The following is a 23,381-nucleotide window of genomic DNA, read 5'->3' as shown; positions in this document are numbered from 1 at the left end:
GAGGCAGTCTCAACAGCACTCATGAAGAATTACCTCTGAATAATAAAAATGTTGGAAAATGAATCAGTAAAAGCTTTCTGCTAAAAACTTAGCCAAAAGCGTACAAAAAACCCCTTACCTATATTTCAATGCTCCCTCTTGATGTGGCATATAAAATTAACAAAGATTATTTCAGAACGACTGGAAGCGATAGTGTTATTTGATAAAGTTTACTTAGAAGAGTAAACTCTATTTCCAGTTTCCTGCATAGCAAAACTGGGGCCCTGAGAAATTAGAGTTAGGTTTACACTCACCGAAAAAGGTCTTCAACCCCCCAATTCCCTGCTGTAAGCGTTCGATTGCGTTAGTTAGCAATGACACGTGTATCAATCATTTCAGACAAGTACTGGATAAAGCCAAATCACACATTTTCAAGCCTGAGACATCAGCAGTAACTTTGTTGCTACGGATGCTCACCTTCTGCTGCATGCCATGGAGCTATGGTGTCTGGCTTCAGAGGACTAATTGAAGGTAGCTGTACGAGACTGCAGAGAAATTGAACTTGCGTGTTTAGAAATAGGCGGCCTTGAAGGATGTTCACCAGCTGGACTGCATGTGCAGGGACAGAAGCACGACTGTCTCACCAAGTCTCACGTTTTATTCCTCTCTCCAGCTTCTCCCTAAAGAATCGGGTAACACATCAGTTCATGACTACAACAGACATTTCTAGACAGGCCTGAAAAAATTACATCAGAATTCACAAACTGCTGTTGTAAGATGATGAACAGTAAATGCTTTGTTCAGTTAACGCTGATCTTAATTCAATGCATTTACTCTTCAGTAACAATGTATTTTTTAAATTTTTTAGAAAGCGTTCAGGCTGGGGGAAGGAACCAACCAGCAGCAAAGCACAAAAAGGAACTGTTCCCACTAACACCCCTACAATACGGGGAGGCTGCATTTGCTTCCAGAGTGCCTGATGACATGGCAAAAATTGCCTGTACACCTTGCTGCCACTTCTAGGGTACGCTGTTTCACTCATCGGATTTCTTATTCTTTCTTTCAGCATCTGCCATTGGAGATTGTATAAATAATGCTCCAATTGTAGCTCTGGAGTCTGCCCAGCATTACAGTTATCCTCTTGTTACTCACTCAGATATAAATATCGCTTACCTATGGGTCTGGGATGAGGCACATCCAGCTACGTCTTCTGTAATGCGTTCCAACCCATTTCAGTTTCTTACTTCCCAGGCCTGTCACGATGCAGGTAAGGAAGTGAGCTAAAGGAACAGGCAGTTCAGCCAAGCAAAAACCACCAGTTACCACCCAGAAACTCTGGCCAATCTGCCGTGTTTCAGAATGAACTTCATACAGACTGTGTGAGCTGAGACGAGCGTCACTTCAGATGGAGAAAGCAGAGGTTTGAGTTTAGCTCAGCCATCTGGCTGCAGCCTGTCCACTCATGCCAAGATAGCACAATTTTGTTTGAAGAGTCACGTGCTTCAGCCAGAGGTGGATCCCCTCGGAAAATCATTTACTGTCCTGCCTGCCACAAAGGCAGCTCAGATTGCTCTTCTGTAAGATGAAAAGAAATCAGGGTGAAGTCTTGTACAAAACACAACTAACTTCAGATCTTGTATTTCAAAGTATCAGAGTATTCAACTTCCAAAGCACACCTAATAAAATAAAAATGTTTAAAGGCAACAGGAGATGACAGCAGTCAGCACCTCACAGGAGAAACGCGCTCCTCCTGGGAACATACGCATTTTTATAGCACACTAAACAAAGGACCACTAGAAGTCAGTATTTAGACATTTATTTCAGATATGCAGTTTACACGCATATTATTGAGCAAAACTGAATTGCAAATATACAAATACTGTAACAAGCATTACCAAATAACATAACTGGCACTAGTGTTATAAGCATATTACTGAAACTGGTGAGGATAAGTCATGGAAGAGGACTGCAGCTTGCGGCATTTTCTTTTTACCCAACCAAACTTCCAGTAGCACCATAATGGCAACACATGAAACACAAGACAGAACATTGTTAACCGTTATTCTGATATTCACAATTATTTTTTTTTCCATTTTAGTGAATTACATAGCAAAAAAATGTTAACAGTGCAGGTGCTTTGGCCAACTTCAGTTTGTGTTCAGCTGTATATCTTCCGTATGCAAAATAAAAAGAAAAAAAGCCAGCATATTTGGAACCCATCTTTGCACTTGGGCAGTCATTGCACTGCACTTTGATTCTGGACTGAAGATATGCACGTCTTGCAAAGAGATGTCACGTCCACTAAAGCCTGAGTGAGTCTTTGGTAGGCTAATACTTCATTATTATTATATATTTATCTACCACAGTCATTTTATTCACTAGAATTTTCTTTTGTGATCCAAGGTGGCCAAAGAGGACATTCTGGAAAACATTACAGTAAAATCCTCAAACGACCAGGCACTTCAAACCCAGTCTTTTCCAAAGGCACCAAGAATTGATGGGGCACCATTTTTCCCCCTAATGAAAGGTGACCACACCTGCTTTTCTACAATGCTTATAAATCACTGGATTGTTATTTTACAGGTTTTATACACTATAAAGTAGCCTTATCTGCTGCATGGTTGGTTGCATGAATAAATAAGTAACTCCACTGTTCTTCACAGGTGACGTCTCCATCCCACCATATATTAAGTACCAATTTCTTCTGTTTCAAAATTATGAAAAAATGCCATAACCTTGCTCAAAGTTTACACACATACAAACGCTTCTGACACAGGCTACATCCATCTGAAGATATGCGGTTCATCCTACATGCATTCTAAATACAGTGCGTCCAGTTATGAAACAAAATGATCATTACAAATATTCACTGTTGAAATACGTTTGTATAGGTCTCTGCAGAACTTCTGCTTCCCTTAAATAGAGTTCACACAAGAATGGTTTTAAGTCACTAATGCTCAGCTAACACCCATTTATCCCAAACCCCGTATTTTCCAAGTGAACAGTGCAGGACATATTATTCAATTCAGCATTTAACATCTTAAGAATTTACCAGTTTTTCTCTAAATACACCAAGTATATGCTTTCAAGCAAAGTTGTGGCAAAAATACAAAACACGGATGTATTTGTACTGCTGTAATGCACTTGGTTGAAGCCTTCATGTCTCTTCACACAGGTCTAAGATCCATATGAAGTATTTTACCTTATCAGACAAGTATATATAAAATGCAGTTGTATCAAAACCTTGCTTCTGCTGGTCACCTGAAACTTACAGAAGTCACATGTAATTCAACCAGCTTTCAGACAGGGTTCTTTAGTGGTAAATACATTTTTGCAGCGCTTATAGGCTTAAATTTCAGTCTGAATAGTAGTGCTTAATTCCACAGCATGTTGTGAATGGTTGTTGTTTGTTTCTTTCAGTGTTTCACCAACACCTAAATCTACATCTGTTGACGATCCATTATTAATGCTTTCCTCAGCAATGTAACTCAGCTGTGGAACATCAGTGCTGGGGGCTGTTGGAACAGGCACAGGGATTCCACTTGGCTGTGGAGAGTTTTCCAAGCGATCATTTTCCACCTCTGGGAGAACACTGACTGTGGTGAAGCGGGTATGATAGTCGCTGGAACCGTGGCTGCAGGAAGTTTTCATACTTTCCATATCTGAGCAACTAAACTCAGAAAAATGACTCGAGTGAGAATCTGCTACAGATGGAATACTATCACTAAGAGAGGGAGAGTCAAATTCACTGGAGTTTGTGCTTTGTTGTTCCAACAGCTGAGCATCCATGTCCTCTCTCGTCTCATTTATCTTCACGCTACTCTTCTTTCTCAGTTTACCTTTACATTTTTTTCCCGCTGTTGTTTCTTTGGACCACTTGGTGGCGCTAGATTTACTTTCTGGCAAGCAGGTGGCCGAACACCCGGCGTTGCCGCGCCCCGCAGCACTGCCATCTTCAACGCTGCTGCTCCCGCTGTTGTGTCTGAATTTGGCTGGCTTTGATTCAATATCCACTTGCACTTCCATACTGTTGCCTTCCCTAGAACGTGAAAGAATCCGTGAGCGTAAGTGGTCACCTGAGACATAAGACAAGCCAGCTAGCACAGCAAAGCAAACTCTTGCTGCTTTCCAAGACACACAGCAAAATAAAGTTAGAGAAATGTTAACGTGTCTTAGACGAGTGAAGTGTTTAACCAAACAAACAGCTCAAATTAAAACACTAATGCCTGGAACGCTGAACGCTTTACTGAGCAACAGTGATGGTGTTGCTTTTTGGAAAAAACCATGGTGAAACGTAAGCAGTCACATGTAATTCCATTTGTAACAAAATTCATAGTTTCAAAGGCTAAGCATTCAAGAAGAACAGCTGAGGCATGCTTAGAATACCCTTTAGGAAGCAAGGCTTATTAATCTTCTTTTTTCACCACATTTCTCTTACCTGTCCAAAGGGATGTAGGAGTTCAGGATGGATCCTGCCATTGCTTTGGTACTTGCATTGTCACTAACCGTTCCCAAGCTAACTGTGCCAGATTCTCCACTCAGACTGTATCGTTCTTTCTGCACATCTGCTTGTACTTCCAGTCTTGGAGAGAAAGAAAAACAGGCACATATACTGTTACTACAGTTAAAGCACACTAGTTGAAAATTAGTGTCACCTCACAGAGTTTTCTTCACCATTCAGTAGTTGAGTATTAGTTACTCCAGTACAGATGCACATATTTACCCTACTGAAACAGGTTCTTTCTTCCCACCATCAAAAATTACTATTTTTTTGATTAAAAACAAACACACAGAGCCCAAAGCAAAAACAGATTAATTTCCGAACAAAGAAAAACGCAATGTGTTCTGGATTATTTCCTCTCTGAGATTTACAGGAACACCTTCCAGGATTAGCTATAATTCTTTCACATATAAGTGTACTGTACTCTAAAAAAAAAAAAAAAAAAAAAAAAGGAAAAAACCCACCCCAATCAAAGGGTACATAAGTTCAAGACATGATAGGTCCCATGTTTCTCCAGCTGCAAAATTATTACTGATCAAGTAACAGGCAGAGAACTGCATTCTGTACTCTGCTTTATACTGTATTGTTATCAACAGGAATAATAGAAACCGGAGCAATCTTAAATTGAGCTGAGCAGATAAGCCAGAAATCAAATTATAAGCTTTTTTCCAAATGCTGTGTTTATCCGTGTTCTGACAGTGAACTGCAAGTGGGTTTTTGTTTTGTTTTCCACTCTCAGCTCTTTGAAGAGGAGGATAGGTATACCTCACTCAGTAGTCACAGCTTGAAACACCTGTCCCAGCATTAACAGTTCCCTTATGCAATCCTGCACTCCTTGTTCTATATAGCCCCGATTTCTGAATTACTCAAGAAAACGAGCAGTGTTAGCACCCAATTTAAGGAACAAATTTCACCCCAAATCCTAAATGTTAACAATCCTTTCCAGACACTCCCTCACTCTTCAGGGTGCAGGACAGCCAACAAACAGTAAGGCTGCAATTCACAGGAGGCACGGGGCACTGAAGTGACAAGAAGCTGCCACCTCAGCAAGTCCAGATGCCCAGCTGCCTCCCCTCCTGCCTAAGGCCACTTCGAATCCACACCCCACAGAGGCGTTCTGAAGGCACCGCTCGGTACCTGTAGATTACTGAACAAGTCAGCAGTTCTGACTTTGGGGTGAGATGCACCAGAGAACACAACCGTGTTAGACATGAGGTGCCTCCCTCCGACTCTTGGGTAGAGGCTGCTCTCCTGGGAAGCAAGAGAACAAGATCTCAGACCCCACACTCACCCTGAAAAGAATTCAAAATCTTCTTTGAGAATTGTGGCCTGACAGGATCTCTCGGAAACCAAAAAGTTTGTCAGAGAGAAACTGTCTCCATCTCCCAAAACCAGTTCCTTTGAATAGGAACCAATCAGAAAAAAATGAAACACCCAGTGGTATTGTATCACCTCCTCTGCTTACAGGTAGAGCGGGATACTGTAAGGTAAAAAGCCTCTCTCTTACCTGTTAAAGCAGTTAACCATTGCACTTCCTGAGAGACTCCCTGTTATGCTAGCCCCGGCCAGGGCCATGGTACTAGCGGTTTCACTTAAGTTGTCTCGAATGGCTCCTATTCTATCCATGTGGCTACCACTTGCACTCAAGCTGCCAGTCAGTCCTCCGACGCTTCCTTCACCTATGCTAGGGTTATGACGCGCCTCTGCTACTGAAGTGGTATCTAGACAGAAATAAAAGAAGGCTTGTCAGGCATAACCATTATACAACCGTTCTGCTTCCTTAACTGACATCACATACCCAAGAGACCGAAAAATTAACCATGGACAGGACAGGCAACATGGAGCAATGGAACACAGAGAGAGCCCATCACAAAGAATATTGCCACGTAATTAAAAAATAGAAGCATCAGATCAGCATTTAGTTCCCCTTATTATAGATAAAAAAAGCCAGCCAGCTTCCATGAGCCAGGATTCTGAAAAAGCAGCATTAACTTTGCCTTACAACCTTTAGTTATGGAAAAGACTCAAGTCTGGCTTTGATTAAAATAGGCAAGAAAAGCTGTAATGTCTGTATTACAGCACAGCACAACGTGGACACAGAGAAGCTATCCTCTTTTGAGGGGTGGCCTTCAGCAACCAAAAGAAGTTATGCCTAACTGGAAGTAAGTACTCTAGTATCTAAGGCCATCAAATGTGTCACAGAGCCCATATTTCTAGAAAATGAAACACTGAATTTTCTTACCTATAGCTGCATTTGTTCCACCAACGTTTATGTCATTTTCATCATCAAATTCTATCCTGACACCTTTTCCATTGCCTGCTGACACGCCACAGCCTCCACTTCGGCAGAGGGAAATCGGTACCACTCCGTACACGTAAGCCAGCATAATAGGAACACCAATACCTACAGAGGAAAGTGCATTTTTTTAGAGCCTTTCATAAAAGTGCTTTCATTTTCCACGATTACTTAATATCTCACACTTTAAAGAGATCAGGAGGGAGCAAAATTAAGAAATATTGGTAAATCACTAAGGTGAAATGACAGGAAAAGTACTTTCAGCAGGCAGAACGTCCTCTATCAGCCACTGGCAGGCAGAGAAGCTTAATGCTCGATGAATGAATACTTCCAGTAGGTCCCTAACTTCTTTTACAAACAAAATCAAAGTACTTCAAACATTCATATAAGCTCCATTGGGGACTGTAATAACGTTCCACCTGAGAAGCAGAAATAGCAAAGACGTGTTTCAAATGTTATTCAACTAAAAATGTTAGTACCGCTACTGATTTAATAAGGCGCTTGATTTCACATCCACTGAAGTCAGACAGGGCTTTGTTATCAATTTAATAGGACTTAACACTATTATTACTGTGGGTTCTTTCACATTTATTGTATCACACTGATTCAATTTAAAAATTTTAGTTAAACAAGTTTTCCTTAAAAGCAAACGATTCTAGGGAGCAGGGTGTCAGGAGTTAAGTGAAAGGAAGATCGGGCTAAAGCGCACACAGGTATATACACACATCCATCCCACCACTTCTAGTGGACTATGAAAGTTACTCCTTTGGCATACGAATTAAAATGATTCTGTGTCTTTGCTGATGGAAGTACACACAAGGTACAGAAAAACAGTAGCCTGAAAAATGGCAGGCTGGCACATTCTGAAAAAGCGAGGACAGAGGCAGATCCAATGCAAGGGCTCCTTAGTGTAACCTAGAAGAAGGGTTCCAGTTATAGGAAGTCCCTTTCACCAGAAATTCCTCAGCGTTCAAGGAGGAAATCCGTATTCTCAAGGTCATTATCTTGGAAGCCATATAATGCTCTGAGACTGGAGACCATGTGTTTATGGCAAGGGTGCAAGAGCAAAAACTCCACAAAATAAAAGCCAGCTGCTTTCCCTAGAAAGTAAAATTTTACCTCTGGTCAGGAATAAGAAACAACTCAAAAGAATGAGGTAAAGCAGACGTATAAATACATCTGCGAGACTTTGTGTCCCCACTGCTTGTCCAGCAGGGATCTGACACCACAGCTACAGAAGAACAATGCAATGCAGACAGATGACAGACAACAGAGACACTTTTATGACGACCGTATCTGCGTTTGCACAGTGCTCCACCATTGTTAACAAGCACTTTAACGTCACAGCGTCATGGCCAATTTAAACCATCACTTGCTAAAAGCCGCCCTTGTCTTCCTGAGGCTCCTTATTCCTCTCCGAGTATTACTTCTGGCACAAGGGGGAACACTGCATATACAACTCCATGATGAATTGGATCAAGGAACTGATCCAGCTTAAAACTAAATGGTAGGTCTTAACGTGAATCAGTTATCCACGGCAGCTTACCACGCAACCGTGAAGATGCCTGTGCTCCAACAAAGGAGAAGCAAGGCAGTACTGGGCAAGTCCACTCCTTTCAAAAAACAAAATCAGGGTTTGTTTACAGTGATCTTGAAATTACATGGTAAGATGAGACAAGTATTTTGTAATACACAGCCAGATTTTCCTCAAATGCTATCCTCAATAATCCTTATCAGAAAGAACATGATAGAATTCAAACTGACTGCCAGAGCATAACAAAGTTTGTCAACTACTGTAATGTTAAGTGTAAGAGACTGTATTTTGCTTCTGTGTTGAGAAAAGTTTGATATGAAGTTATTCAAATACAAATAAGACTCTGTAGCAACAGTTTTTTCTTGGTCAGTCATTTAAAAAAGCTTTAAATACTTCAGTTTTAAAAGCCAGATATGACAATGTGGAAACTTTGATTTGCAAGACAAAAATTACTTTTAATTCTTCATTTTAATGCAGCATTTCCCAAAGTACTGTATTCTCCATTCTGCCCCAACAAATGTATAACCTCAGACTCCTTATTGTTTTGGTTCCTTCACCTATAAAAGGAAACTATCGGACTTTCCAGATCTTTTATTCATGAGTGCTTACAGAATTCTGGTTGCAAGGTGCTACCAATACACAAAATAGTAGTATTTGCTTACCTACAGTTACTGCAGCTACAACTGGAGAAACAATTACAGATAAGGTTACACCACCTGCTATAGCCAAGTTTCGCTTGTGCTTCGAAATGTCTTTGCCTTCATACCGATTGTGAATCTTGAGAGGAGAAAAGAAGAAAGGGTTTTAGAGTATTATCATCATCAGTAACACACTGCTGCAAGGATGGCAGAACTGACTTATTGTTTGGAATCTACCCTGCTCTCTTCCAGAGAGACCACGTTTTATGTCAACTTACTCTGTATCTCAAAGAAAAGAAAGCTTACACATTTCTTAATTTTAGGCAACTTTTTAAAAGTTGGAAGCCCTTCATCCAGCAACTAAGCATGTACTTTCAGCCTCAAGTTAGAAGAGCTAAATAATTTAACAGCTTTGTTTCTTGAATCATTAGTCCAGCTGACATGATTGGGAAAAGCAGACATTTTCAGGATCACAGAATTAATGGGAGAAATCACTATATTGAATAATGACTAAAGTATCCAAATAAAAATACTGGGCCAGAAGAAAAGGGATTTCAATAAATGCAGAACATTGGTAGGTTACAAGACTTGTATCTCTAAAAAGAGAGGACTAGCACTTCCTTAAGAAAACTATCACAGCACAAGCACAAACTCTTCCAATGCAGAAGAGTCACAGAAAGTTGTAACAGAACAATGAAGCTTCCTTTACTGAAGCAGCAGCAGTATTAAGGAACCAGAAAGTAGGTCAGATTACTATGAATGGGTATAATGGAACAGCATGAGTGTGTCAGGACAAAATCAGAAAGGTTAAAATAGAGGAGACAAAAAGAGGGACATCAAAGTCAACAAGAAATCATTCTACAAGTACATTGCTAGTAAGAGGATGACCAAAATGGATCAATTTGCTATTTAACAAAAAGGAAGGACAGCCAGCAGATGAAACTGGAGGCCTGTTTAACTTTTTTTTCCCTTTAGCTGTCACTAAAGATCAACTGTGAGCCAGGTGACTGGTGACAAGGAATAAGGCCTGCAGGAAAACAGCGGGTTAGTGTACTTGCATGAGACAACCTGAAAAGTATCTCAAGCAGGCCCAATTTCAGAGCCACTAATAATAATTTTTGAAAATGATCATTCATAGAAAATGTCTAAAAAACCCAGAAATCAGGAAAACTGGGAAAAGTTAAGCTGCAATAATAAAAAGGTGTAAAACAAAAAGCTGGAAAATTAAGGACTAGTGAACTGAACTTTCACTTCCTGAAAACTGGGAACTTGCAGACACTAAAGCAAATGCATGAAATAAATAAGGTCACACTGATTCTTTTCCAAGTTGATTTAGTTTTCTTCTGTGACAAGGTAACTAGCCTTGAGGATGGGGAGAAACAGTGCGTGATGCACTGACTTGAGCAACATTTTGACAATTTCTTGTATGACACTCAGAAAGATTATAATGGTCCAGACTGAAACAGTAGAGAAATCTATCAGCTTCATGCAAAACTGGCAGAAGACATCTAAGCTGTCATCAGGGTTTTTTACTCCTCAAATTGACACTCTTCACTCAATATTTTTTCCAAGAGATATGCCCTGGATCCGAGAGTATTCAACATTTTCATGAACCTGGAAGATGGAAGGAAAAGAATGTGTGCGTTGAATTTCAGGTCAACACAATCTGGCAAGGTTGCAAGAATGCCAGAACTAGTACTAGTCTTGAGAAGCTGAAAAAACGTCCTGAAATGACTAAGATGCAGCACTATGGTAATGAGTTCAAGATTACCCTTAGTGAAAGACTAATTGCCTAAATTACCAGTATGGTGGGGAAGGGTATGTGTTTTAGAGTACACAAAATGAAAATAGCATGTCGTTGAAAAGAGATAACTGGCAGTTACATGCACAGAATCACCCCTTCATTATCTCAGCAGCAGTAATGCTTCAGCTTCACTGCTGTACTCAAACTGGACAAAAACAAAGGTGTTATGAACAACGGGAAACAAATCCAGGACAGAAGATAGGAATCAGAGGTCTAAATGAGAAAAACTGCAAGTGTTAGATTTCTTTAGAGAAAGGAATGAAAGTAGACTTTAAAATCATCAAAGATGTAAAGGGATATTGCAAAGCAAAAGGATTTCTTATGTCAGCTGAATATAGGGCAGTAAGAATATAGTGTAGGAAGAGAATTTACATTAGTGTTAGAAAAATCAATTTTACGAAGAAGATTAGGCTTGGAGAACCTGTGGAATCTCCATCATCAGACATTTTGAAGAAAAGTGCAAACATGACGGGAGTCATAGAAAAATGACCATTAAGCAGTGGGGTGCAATGGAAATGCTCATGAGGCTGCCCTCACAGACTAACTTTCTGAGACTTTACCGTTAGTACATGAAAGGTGGCCAGAGATGGAGACCTATCCCAAAATCTAATGGGAAAACCAGAACATACAATAGTAATTTGAAAGAGGTAACTGCCGCCTTCTTCCTCTTATTTATAAGGTTCCAATGGCTGTATGGGACTAAGACAAAACATAAGGGTCAAAAAACAACCCTAGCAGAAGGTAAGAGTACTTGCTTGAAGGACAAAGATGAAAAAGAATACAATGGCAAAGCTGCATCCCTGGTCTTTTTGTCTAGCAGCAACAGCTCATGCGAGAGAGACACACTTCCCCCCTCCTCACCCCTATAAATGCAGAATTACATGTCTGTGCCATTCACTGTGAGAATCCATGCTGATAAAAGCAGAAAAATGAATCTTCCGATTATGCCACCCAGGAAACGTAACTGATCACTTATCACCCGCTGAACCAAGTCACCATTTCAAAAAGCCTGTTTTCAGAAGGTTTAGGTAACTTACTACTTTGTCCTAAATTACGAAGAGGAGATGTATTTTCCTTGCAATTTGTCATTTACTTTATACTAAAAGATATTCTATTTTTGAGAGGAAACATCAGCTGCTTTCTGATTAACATGGTTGTTTCTAGCCAATTACCACAAACAGTAAAATGAAGATAGATGCCGTCTAGCTACCTGCACTAACCACTACTCCACATGGTGGACTGGCCCAAGCCAACTACCAAGCTGCTGAGTATAAATGCTTAAACGTGTGCATGCAGAAGCCTATACTAGCAGAATTTTATACTAAAACACTCTAACTATCTGCTTTTATGAGAAACAAGAATTTCCTTTTTGCCTTCCTTCTCCTCCAAATACTGTTTAATTCTAAGGGACCCAAAGGAAACCAGAGATTAAAAACAGAACAGTTTTGAAAAAGCATGCAGGAACTTCCACGGCAAGATGCAAACATTGGAAATTGTGTAGTGTTTTGTGCTCTGCCTAAGAGGAACTTCATTCTTAAAAACACCGCTTCTCCTTCCTGTACAGTTGAAATACACCCTTAATTCAGGGGTTGGTTTGTTTTTTTTGAAAGTTGTTTGGTTTTACTGTTTTGTCTTGTTTTTTTTTTTTAAAGGCTGGTGAAGATAGCCAACCGGACATAGTATTACCCAAAGTCATACAATGCTGAAGGTAAAACCTTCAGCATGTTAGGAGCTGTAGCACATTTTACCTTGCGTCCCACATACACAGGAATTCCAATAATCATAGCAGGAATAGCAATGCCAGCTATTAAGGCAATTCCTACAGGAGCTCCAACAAGCGTCCCTAGTTGCCACAGTATTTTCTTCTTACGGCTCCACGGTTTCTTTCCCCAGAATGTGCAACCTGATGGGCTAAGAGAAAGATGAAAAACTGTAAAAAAATTGTAAATAAATCAAAATAACTATATACTACTGAACAGTTCTCTAGTTACAAAATTATTGTTCTTAGGGTCAAGTTACAGATCTTATGGATACTAAATCACCAGTTATAATGGCTTCAGGGTCTTTTTTGGGTTTTTTTTTGTTTGGTTTCTTTTTTGCCTTTACAGCATATTTTGCAACATAAAGAGAAGTATATTGCGTATTACCACATGCCAATCTGTGGTTCACAGGAAACTCAATCAGAGTTTTTGTATTGCTTCTTTTGAAGACAATACAGCAGTACTAAGACATCAGTAAAAATAGCAGGTATGTTCATCTAAAACACTTCACTTGTTGTACTAAGTACACATCACATGCATGAAACTTCGAAAAATATTTTAAAACAAAAAGTAACAAAGCACTAATTTAAATACGTGCATCGAAAACTTAATTCTCAGATACGGATACTTCAACTGTGAATCTCTACTCCAACAGGATGAAAGCCAGACCTACAGCACCCAGGAATCTACTTCTATATATGTTAGAAAACAAATTACCAACCAATTTTTTTTCTGAAATGTACCTTAAGTAATGTAAATCTGAGATCTCTTTCATACATAGCCAACAGAATTCACAGCCACAGACGGCACAAGTCATATGATTGCAGCTTCCATCATTCATTTTTATTATATAAGCAGCACACCGTGGGCATGGCTTTATGTCATCAGCTGTTTAAAAACGAATATTAAGATCATGTCAGTTCTTTAGACAAGCAAATTTAATCAAAACACAGACATATTTTTGGGAAAAATGATTGAATCATCTGAAAAGCAGAAGTAGTTTATTCTAAAGTTTGCTTCACAAATCTTGATTTGGCAATGACTTGATAGCTATTTGTATTTGTAAACCTTGGACTGAGTAAAACTAATGAAAACACCACATTAGATCACATTCAAGTAATTGAATAGTTAATGCATACACTCTGCAAAAGGATTTTCTAAGCTTAATGCAATATATGTTAGAGTTGGACATTAAATATGTATGTTAATACAGGACTGATAATATGGTCTCTTCAAATACATTCCTTTTTTTACATTTCATGCTGTTATGAATCTTTTACTTCAATATTCAGTCTCCACTGTTATTTCTTCTTATCTTAAATCCATCTCCTCTTCCACATTAAGTGCATTTTGTTGGCATCACCAACCTCCTCGTTTTCACAGTCCTACTTAATACTTACTTACTCCCTAGGGAAAAAAAAAAAAATGTGGCAAGAAGAAAATTCTGGAGGCTCTCCTTGTTCCCAACTCAAATATTGAAAAATGCAGTTAAATGACTAGCTCTATCACTAACAAACAAGGGGTCACATTGAGCAACAGTGAAGTACTTGTACCCTGACACAACCACAGCTGCAATCTTCGTTCCTTCACATTACTGGTTAGCATCTGCACTTTGGGACAAGCTGTTTACTCACAGCAGCAGAAATAACTTGCAGTTCCTAGTGCAGAAGTCCAAGTTTACTGCCTCTGTGCTACAAGGTAGGACACAGGGCAAAGAGGGGTTATACTCGGTATAAAGAATATCCAAGGAGATGCAGAACCAGCAGAACACAGCACCTCCACCAAGTCCAGAGCACATGGACAGCGAGCAGTTGAAAGGATGCACTAGTTATTCCCAGATGGGGACAGATGCACAACCTACAGGGTGGTAACTAAACTGAGTAAGTGCTTACAGCACAGGTACGGCAGAGCTACTGCTGTTCATGCTGAGAGGGACTGAAAGGGAAAGGAAAGGAGCTGGTGTGGTAATTTATTTCAAATCAATTTTAAAATAAACCTTAAAATAGAGCAAGGTGCCAATTTTTCAGGCAAGATGAGGTGCCTTGTTAAAATAAGCCAGCACAAACCACAAATTTAGAGACTCTGAAGTTTACAGCTGGACTGGAGAACAGCAGCTCTAAATTCAAGGTGCAAGAGAGACTTTCCCCCAAATATCTACCTTGTTTGGTCAGGCAGACACAAAAGCTGCCAAATAAATCAGTTTGATATAATTCAGAGCCAAACCTTACCAACAGCAAACTGAACTCTTTCTCTGCAAAATACTACTCTGAATAGAGTTTATTCTCTTTTTTGGGGGTTACAAACAAGCTCTATTTTAAGAGATGAAACTGTTTGCTTTCTGGTAGAAAAAAACGGATGAGCATTTTATTGAAAAACAGAAATTAGTACTAACAAACATAGATGTCAAACATCAGAGATGGCATCAGACAAATGGTCTATTCTGAAAGCAGGAAATCAGTGTTTCTCTTTTATTTTTAACAGCTGTTTTTATTAGAAGCCCTGTGAAATTTCACCTACAGTGGAGAAAATAAGTGTCCCCAGTGTGTAAGTGATACAACTAATGAAGTCAGCAGGCCAAACACACAGAATGCTGTGCAGCAAGTTCCTTTGACTTCACATTTTTCAGCTACAAAGCAAGAACTTTAAATACTGACAAGCCTCTAAGATTGAAGTCAGGTTCTCTGACCACAGAATACTTCAAATTACAACATTTAAAATTTGAACTCAAACTAAAAATTGTGTATTTTATGTTTCTGAAACACAAAGCAGCTAGTATCTACCATGCCACTATTCCGTTCTTTTCTTTTTTGGGGTTAATTGTGCAGATGTACCAAAAAGATATTTTACAGACAGTGTCCTAATCATAAATACCTGCTGCTCCAGACTCCTGGCTGTAACTAATAGATGAAGAACGAATTGTTCTCAGGCGCAGACTTTGAGCTCTCTCCTGGCGAGCAGCATCACAGGTCTGGTTGGGATGCCAAATCTGCTTACAGTGGTAGCAAAACTCAGTTCCACAGCCTTCTCGTCCACATGTAAGTTTGGGACAGCTGGCACATCCAAAAGCGATCACAGCGTATCTTGAATGATCAAGAAGGGCAAGAGAGAACTTTGTTAATAAACCCAGTTCTATCTATAGACCAAAGCAGACAAGACAGCTGCCAGAGCAGCTGAAGCAGGTACAAAGGCAGTGGACATCAGGAGCTGACATTAGGTGGCCAGCAAAGGTTCCTTATTGCCTCTTTCCACACCACTATCACTACTGCATTAGATTAAAACTGTACAGAAATACCACCTCCATCAGGTTTGCGTTTTGAAGTTCACATGATAAAAATACAGAAAATGTATATTATAGTTTATATTAATACTAGAGCTGTATATACACACGTGCATGCCTCAATTCCTACCCATTGTAATTTTTTTCCAATGATTTTATGCAACAGCTTTCTTTTAAATAGAAAATAATAATAGGCCCGCTGGTATGAACACTTAAAACAATGTATAGTTTTATTTATGTGAACAGTCACCCCTGAATAGGCTTAAACAGATTTATAAATGTAGCAGGGCCTAAATTTATGGCTGTTCAAATGAAGGTAATTTTATTTTAAGAAACTAAATTGCTTATTTCCACACTCTGCCCAATTCATAGCAGTTGCATAAATTAACTCAAAATATTCTTTATCAGTAATGACACTAAAGAATTATTCCCATTCACACAGCAGTCTGAAAAGTTAGCTATTTTCATTTTAGAATAGCTAAATCTGAAGCTCTGTGAAGTTAATGCAAATCCTATCCCTTTCATCAGTATTTTAAAACCACGTCTGAGGTTCCCCCCCCATGAAGTTCTGCAAACAAGCAGCAGTTTTCAACCTTTAATTTTCAGATGATGCAGTTACAAATAAAAATGAGATTGTTTTCAAATATTTCTTACTTTCCAAGGAAAAAATCTTGTTTCAATAGTTGCTAGACTTTCTACGTTGTTGCCAAGTTAATCAGCTCTATTTTCCCACTTAGTGCAACTGAAGAGATAATTGCTTTGTATGTACACAAAGAGACTGATTCAAATGCCGTTGCTTCAACATACAGGGATACATCCAAAACTCACTAATATTCTGTCAAGGAATCTCAATTGTAGGTCACAGAATGAAGGATCAATTTATATCCTACCTCCTGATGCTCATAAAGAGTGCATTCCTGAAAGCACTCCCCATTTGGGATTCATGTATTGGCATACCTTTAGAAAGTAACTTTTTAGACTGGGGAAAATACCAGTTAAAACTGTACAAGATTACAGGTTTCATTTCAACATTTTACATTGATTTTATAGGTGATGTGAAAGCCAGAAGTTCTTCTTAGGCTGAGAGAAGGGACAAACAACAAAATTCAAAGTAATAATGAGTAAAACAAAAATGAGAGGCAAAGAGCAAGTAATTGAAGAAAGATATACAGCCAGAAGAGGAATAAAGAATTGGTACTCTTTTGCCCAATCTGCTTTTTGCTTGACAAAGATAACATCTAGGAATCGCTGCTCTCTTCTAATAACGTCAGCAATATAACCTCAGAGGAAAACCATCAAATAATTCAGACAGAAGAAAAGACAGAACACACCTGGAATACTGATTCACTAAGGCTTGTTAAAATTACACTGGAGAACTGATATGAAGAAACAGAATCTCAAAAAATTAGTCTGGAACAAAGCCCAAGAGGTTTCCTTAACCATGCTTCTTCCCCACGGAAGGATCACTCATTTGCCAGTGTCCCCTACAAAGTCACCGCAGGCAGGCTGCAAGCCCGTCCAGACCTTTACAGTGTTTCAGGTAACAACAACAGTCCAGATGCGTTTGAGCTTGCACCAACAGCCAAGAGTGTATTAGCCCAGGGTCAGAACGACTGTGGTGCCAGTGGTATGGACCATTTCTGGCATCAGACTGCTTTAGTGCTAGAGACCTCACAGCTCACAGGCAGCTCATCCAGGGCGTAACTACTGCAGCAGAGGTTCTCCTCTAAACTAATCCATAGTTCTCTTGTTGGGAAGATCATAAGCAGCTCTCTACTGGGACAGAAGTATGTAAAAAATATTTTAGTAATACGCTTTAAGACTGCAGTTGACTTTGTTTCAAGATCCATTTAGTTCCAGCTTTGCCATCTCTAGGACCTGTTTTTACCCGCAATAGAGTGAAAGACAGCTGGAAAAAAAATTTACTTCTTAACTATTCTTTTGTTGTTTCCCGAGTACACAGGGGCCCACGATGCAGAAAAAACCAACATTATAACAGACTAATCTAGTTTTCTCCCTCTTTTTTCCCTTCATGGATCGAAGTTTTTATAATTATTTGCTCTTTACCTGGTCCAGATCTTTGTCCAAATGCAATGCACAAATCCTGAAACAATATTACATCACATGTTTCATCACTGCTGAGGAGTCAAAGTGCTGTCGTGCACCATCCACTCAGTTCCTTCTTTTATCTATTTGTGCAGAACATTTTTCCTACCAAAATGCTCTACGTTGCACCTATTTCCTATTTATTACAGGACTTATTTCTAATACTAAAGACAACTTTAGGAAATAATGTTACCCTCTGAAGTTATTGCACCTCTCCTACTTGGGATTAATAGCAAATTTTGTAAATGCATTCCATCCAGCTCCTTCATTAAGTATTTGATCCATGCCAATATCAGGTCAGCTACCATCACAACCCTAATGCACTCTGCCAGTACTGTGTATCAAAAAAAGGTTCAGAAAAAAAGCGCCCTTCGTTTTAACTGCATTTTGTACAAGTTGATTACAGTTGCCAAAGCAATTAGAAACTGCAATTACTGCTGTACCACATAACTGTGAAAGCAAACGTCTGTTGATCTGAAGTTTGTGTGTGCTGTATGTGATACCTCATCTTTAAACAATGCGTGACAGCACAGGCTGTTCAGTGAAAGCCTGAACAGTGTTTGCTTCCCTAAATCTCATGCTTGTACAATTCCTTCCCCCACCCCCTTCTATGCTCCACAACAACAATAAATCCCCTTTACTACTTTCTATACTGCTACCACTTCTTCCCACCTCCCTCTGGGTGTTTTCTCCCAGTTCCCCTGACTAGCAGCAAGGTGAGAGACCAGTGCTGCAGCAGGCTCCAGCCAGGCACATCCCACTTGCCAGGTGGTGCTAGCCTGGAAAGCCAAATTTAAAAGGTAACTGTAGCATTCACATGCAGGTATTTCTCTTGCTGGAGGCATTACTCTTTTGCTCAAGTGTTCTGTTTTTTCCCCCCGGAAACTTCTTAGATTAATTTATGCTGAATGCTCAACCCCCTCTGTCCACTGCATTTGAAGATGCTAACTGTTTCAAAAGGGATCAGGAGCAGGATGGGAAAAAGACAAAATGTGATTGCACAAGCTCTTGTTTCTTTAGGATGACAACCATAAAGAACGATCCTGCTGAAGAGTATCCAAGTGACCAACTTCATCCAATTTTAAACTCGTACTGAGAATTCAGTGACGGGGTACCACCTGTGTATCTGTACTGGCTGCGAGTTAAAACCAGAATCCACCTATTGCTGTGACGCATTTCCCTACCACATGAAACATATATTAGGAAAAAGTTATGTTATCAGAAGTACAGTTAAGGTTGCCCATATAGCAACTAGTTTGTTCCCCTCACACATAAACGTTGGCACAGTTTAGCTGCCTGGCAATATATTGTTTTCTCCATAGGATTCCACCCTCAGAGTAAGAAGCATGCAGTAGGCAGCTCTCAAGCAACATTTAAATATTTGCTATAGACTGAAACATTGCTGTGGTCCCACATTATTGCACGGAACTAAGTTTGTTCTGAAGACATTTTATGATGATATAATCTACAGCGATCATCATCATAGTTTCTGCCCATTTAAAGATACTCAGGATTTAAAAAAAAAAAAAAACAAACAACAAAACTGAGGCACAAAAACTAAGCAAGGCAAAAAGTCTCCATTAAACAAATCTGCCTTAGTCTACTTACTGAAATTCTAAAAATGTATCTGAATCACTGAAGCACAGTTTAACAGAAAACGGTTTAACCGTTCTTACATGCTTCCCCTTACGCTGTGCAACAGAACACAAAAACGCAGGGAAACTTGAGCAAAGCACACTTCTGCCTATCAAATAATGCCTTCTAGTGGTTGTTTTCTTTTGCAGTATCAAAATACTAAGAGTAAGCTGTATTGGTTTTGTCCACATGACTTTGCTACAAGCTCAGGCAACCAATCCATCTCTCAAGCAGTTTTTCCTTCTCTGCTCAAACTGTACCACCACAATCCCATCCACACTGGACCAGAACCTTTCTAGCTCCTGCTTTTGACCCACATTAGCTAATTCGATGTCATGTAAAATATGAAAGCAAAACTGTATTTCAGATGTTTCTTACAATTTAAATTTGAAAGCCTCCTAAATATTAAGCACTTGAACATTAACATTGGAATATTTAATCTACCTAATAGTCGGTATATTTTGCTTGTTCTCTTCCAACATTCTTTCTATTCTTCTTTCGACTCACTGCTCATCTGTGAGACTTTGAAACAGAGGTGTCATCTTCTATGCGTTTTTACTGGGCACTGCCCATCTGGATGGCAATCATGGCTGTAACCTTTAGACATAATGCAAACAATCTCTCTAAAAAAAAACTTGCTGAAGAATGACATTACGAGATACCAACAGCAGAAAAGCATGGTAAGCTGCTCAGTAGTACTCAGCCTACTCATGACAGAACTCAGAATGGTTTCAGAATTATTCAAGTATTAAAGCAGCGTTAAAACATTAAGTTCCTCAGATAATAAGCAGGAACAAGCCAATTATTATCTTACATCAGAATGCTGTTGACAGGCAACAAGTGGTGTCTCAACAAATCACAAGATGGAAGATATATTTCTACCGAGAGAAAACCTTCGATCATTTTTCACAGTTAAAAGGCCCAAAATATCCACTCTGCTTTAACAGACTAAGTTAAAAGTACAGTCATCAAATTTTCAATTCTCTTTAGTCTGAGTTTTGCACTGTTGCCTTGGCAGTGCAACATCTAAATATTTAGATACATAGCAACCACCTACCAATAAGTTTCATGACATTGCATGACATTCCCCCTGTGCAGAAAAAAAAAAAAAAATCCTACTTGAGGAAGGGTTTTATTTTGGAAGGCAGGTTGTAGCTTGGGGGTTTTTTTGCTTTGCTGTTTTGGTTTTCATTGCTTCTGTTTGGGGTTTTTTTGTTTGTTTTAGTTTTGCTTTGTTATTTTTTTAAAGAGGATTCTGTCTGCTACCTACTGGTACAACATGTAGTAAAATGTTAAAGCAATTCACTTTTCAAAAAGCATAATACTATGACCACTATTAATTTACACTGTCACTTTTTTGCAGATACTGGGGAAAAAAATACATACCCACAGTCTGGAGCTGGGCACCACCTACAATCAGGATCCGCAACCAGCCATCGCCTAAGCATAAACTCTTCATATTTTTCCATCAAGATGTCATCATTTAATATCAAACGAATGTCATGAGGATTAAATCGTTCTGAGCATTCTGGACAGCTAATATTAACCCTGCTCTCGGAGATTTCTATCCGGAGATACTGACGCAAGCAATCCACACAAGATCTATGGTGACAAGTCATTATCTCCGGGAACCTGTCCTTGGAGTGCCGCAAAAGGCACAAGGGGCATTCCATGAAGTCTCCACTTGGTTTGCTGCTAGAGGTTGTTCCGTTATCAGAAGAGGTACACGTGGAGAAAATAGAGTTCTTGTCTGTACACATTTCTGAATGAATACTTTCAATACTTGCAATCCCATCAACACCACCATTTAAATCCCTAGACTTGCGTTTTGTGTCTTTTTTTCTCCGGAAAAGGGAGCCCAATGAAATTCTTCTTTTCTTTGGTGCCTTTTTAACTGATGGCAAGCTCACAGAGGAAGCAGAAGACTGGAGGTCCCGATCAGAGCCCATTTGCCGATGTAAACTCATGTCTAGGTCACTCATCAGAAATGGGTTAAATTTCATACACAACCCTAATCATTTTTAAGGATCAAAATAATCAAGAGTCAGAAGATACAGGCATATTATTACGTAATCCAGTTTGAGAGTCTTCATGCAGAAAATTCATGTGTACCTGCTTCCAGCAAATTCTTCATAGAAATTCCCTATATTAGGAGGAAAGATAAAAAAAAGTTAGAACCACATCCATCACTTTTGGTTGTGAAAGGTCACAGCACTCTAATGACCTGTTATTCATATTACTAGCACCTTCTCCTCACCATCTGACCCAATACTTCTTTCTGTCAGCTTTTTCTATCCTTTACATCCTTCTCATCTTAACAAGCTTGAAATTTCCCTGTAGTCAAGGAATATCTTTATTACACTTAAGCAGTGCCAAGAACAGCATCTTCACTCTTCTGCTGTCTAAAGGGTGTGGGGTTTGTGTGTACGTGTGTAGAAATTACCATAACCCAAGGTGACACCTAAGGAAATATATAACAAGTTTTCTATAAAGCATTAGTAACAAGCTTACAGCACTGGAAACTTTTCCTTTTTCTCTACCTTACATTTTCCACATGTGCAATAAGGTCACGTACAAACCCAATATAGTCAGTTGAAAGAAACAATAGGTTTTTTTCAATCCATTTAGACTGCCAGTAGAAATTAAAATCACTGTGGCTAAACAACTCAAGATACTCTCAAAACCTAAGAGTTCTCAGAGAAGTATGCAGATGCATATTTATCATGTAAGGCACCCGAATATTTCGGGAAGCAGAGCTGCAGAGTGAGTGACAGCCAACACCGCCCTGCCCTTCAACTTCCACATTGCAATTCAAGCAAAGACTGGCGTTAAGGTGACAACATCTGAATTTTTATCATACTGATTTTTATTTTTAAAAAAAGCCCCCCAGATTGCCATCGCATAGGTACATATTCTCTAGGTACAAGATGATGACAAGGATTTTTTTTCTATTCTCTGTTGCTTAACTGAGCAGCTCCAAGAGGAGAGAGAGAAAGGTGCCTCCGAAGGAGGAGGCAGCTGCAAGAAGCGGCAGACCACCTCCAACCAAAAACTTGCCCCAAACGCACAAATGTTACCACTTCTTGGAAGCTTCACTGTACAAGAGGGTTTTTCTAACTCTTAGTGAGCTGCTGCTGCAACAGAAGAACAAGAAGGCATTTCTTACACATCAGTGCCGCATACCTGGATGCAACTGCTGCTGGCACCATTTCTTCCCTCAGCGTTTCCCAACTTGCCTCCCACAAAGGGGTGCAATGGGTTTCTACCGTTTTAGCACAGGATGGTAAAAGTCAGAAACTGGATACTAGAAGTAAGTCCAAAGGTAGAAACAAAGGAATGTAGAGGGCCACTGACGATGAGACAAAAATATAAGCTCTAACTCACACATCCTGGTATGGAGGAGACGAAGGGAGGTAAAAAACCACCTCCGAGGTGAATGCTTCTATTTACCAGAGTCCAGGCAGCCTGCACACTGGCTAGAGACCAGCTGAAAAACAACCGTGCGCTGTATGTCTCCAGGACACCATCACCAAGATGACCGGGCTCAAGACCAGGGAGTTTCAGAGGAAGACTCACCAGCAGGGGAACAGGTATACCTTCCAAAGGGGAAACACAGAAACAGCCCGCGGGCTGTCCAGCTCGCCAGAGCAGCGTGTGCAGCAAACCCACTGTTGGGCCCTCTTCAGATTACTGTACCCTGGTGTTATAGATGTACTAGCAGGTATAGTCAAGTCAAAACTACTCAATTTATGCTTCCCCACAAGAATACTACCTTCTTCAGGTGTAAGAATTTAAAAGGAGAAAAACCCAAACAAAACCACCCCCGGGTTTTGCTAAAAAGGGGTCATAGG

General features: G+C 39.7%; 1 protein-coding gene across 3 annotated transcripts in view; it reads right to left on the bottom strand.

The window, feature by feature from the left end:
• Positions 1-1,779: 1,779 nt before the first annotated feature.
• Positions 1,780-23,381, bottom strand: part of RNF19A (ring finger protein 19A, RBR E3 ubiquitin protein ligase) — a 58,405-nt gene continuing 36,803 nt past the window's right edge. For all 3 annotated transcript variants that reach the window (XM_056330580.1, XM_056330579.1, XM_056330582.1), the window contains 9 exons: positions 20,917-21,673; positions 15,384-15,592; positions 13,256-13,400; positions 12,501-12,663; positions 8,973-9,087; positions 6,723-6,884; positions 5,988-6,201; positions 4,418-4,561; positions 1,780-4,018 (listed from right to left, as the gene is read on the bottom strand). In XM_056330580.1, coding sequence (XP_056186555.1) covers positions 3,328-4,018; positions 4,418-4,561; positions 5,988-6,201; positions 6,723-6,884; positions 8,973-9,087; positions 12,501-12,663; positions 13,256-13,400; positions 15,384-15,592; positions 20,917-21,533 — 2,460 coding nt within the window. In that variant the 5' untranslated portion in view covers positions 21,534-21,673 and the 3' untranslated portion in view covers positions 1,780-3,327. The remainder of the gene's footprint in view (positions 4,019-4,417; positions 4,562-5,987; positions 6,202-6,722; positions 6,885-8,972; positions 9,088-12,500; positions 12,664-13,255; positions 13,401-15,383; positions 15,593-20,916; positions 21,674-23,381) is intronic.

The sequence above is a fragment of the Falco biarmicus genome, chromosome 3 (assembly GCF_023638135.1).
Source record: "Falco biarmicus isolate bFalBia1 chromosome 3, bFalBia1.pri, whole genome shotgun sequence".
Taxonomy (NCBI): Eukaryota; Metazoa; Chordata; class Aves; order Falconiformes; family Falconidae; genus Falco; species Falco biarmicus.
The sequence above is the reverse complement of the archived record's forward strand: the minus strand, read 5'-3'. Positions and strand labels throughout refer to the sequence as shown.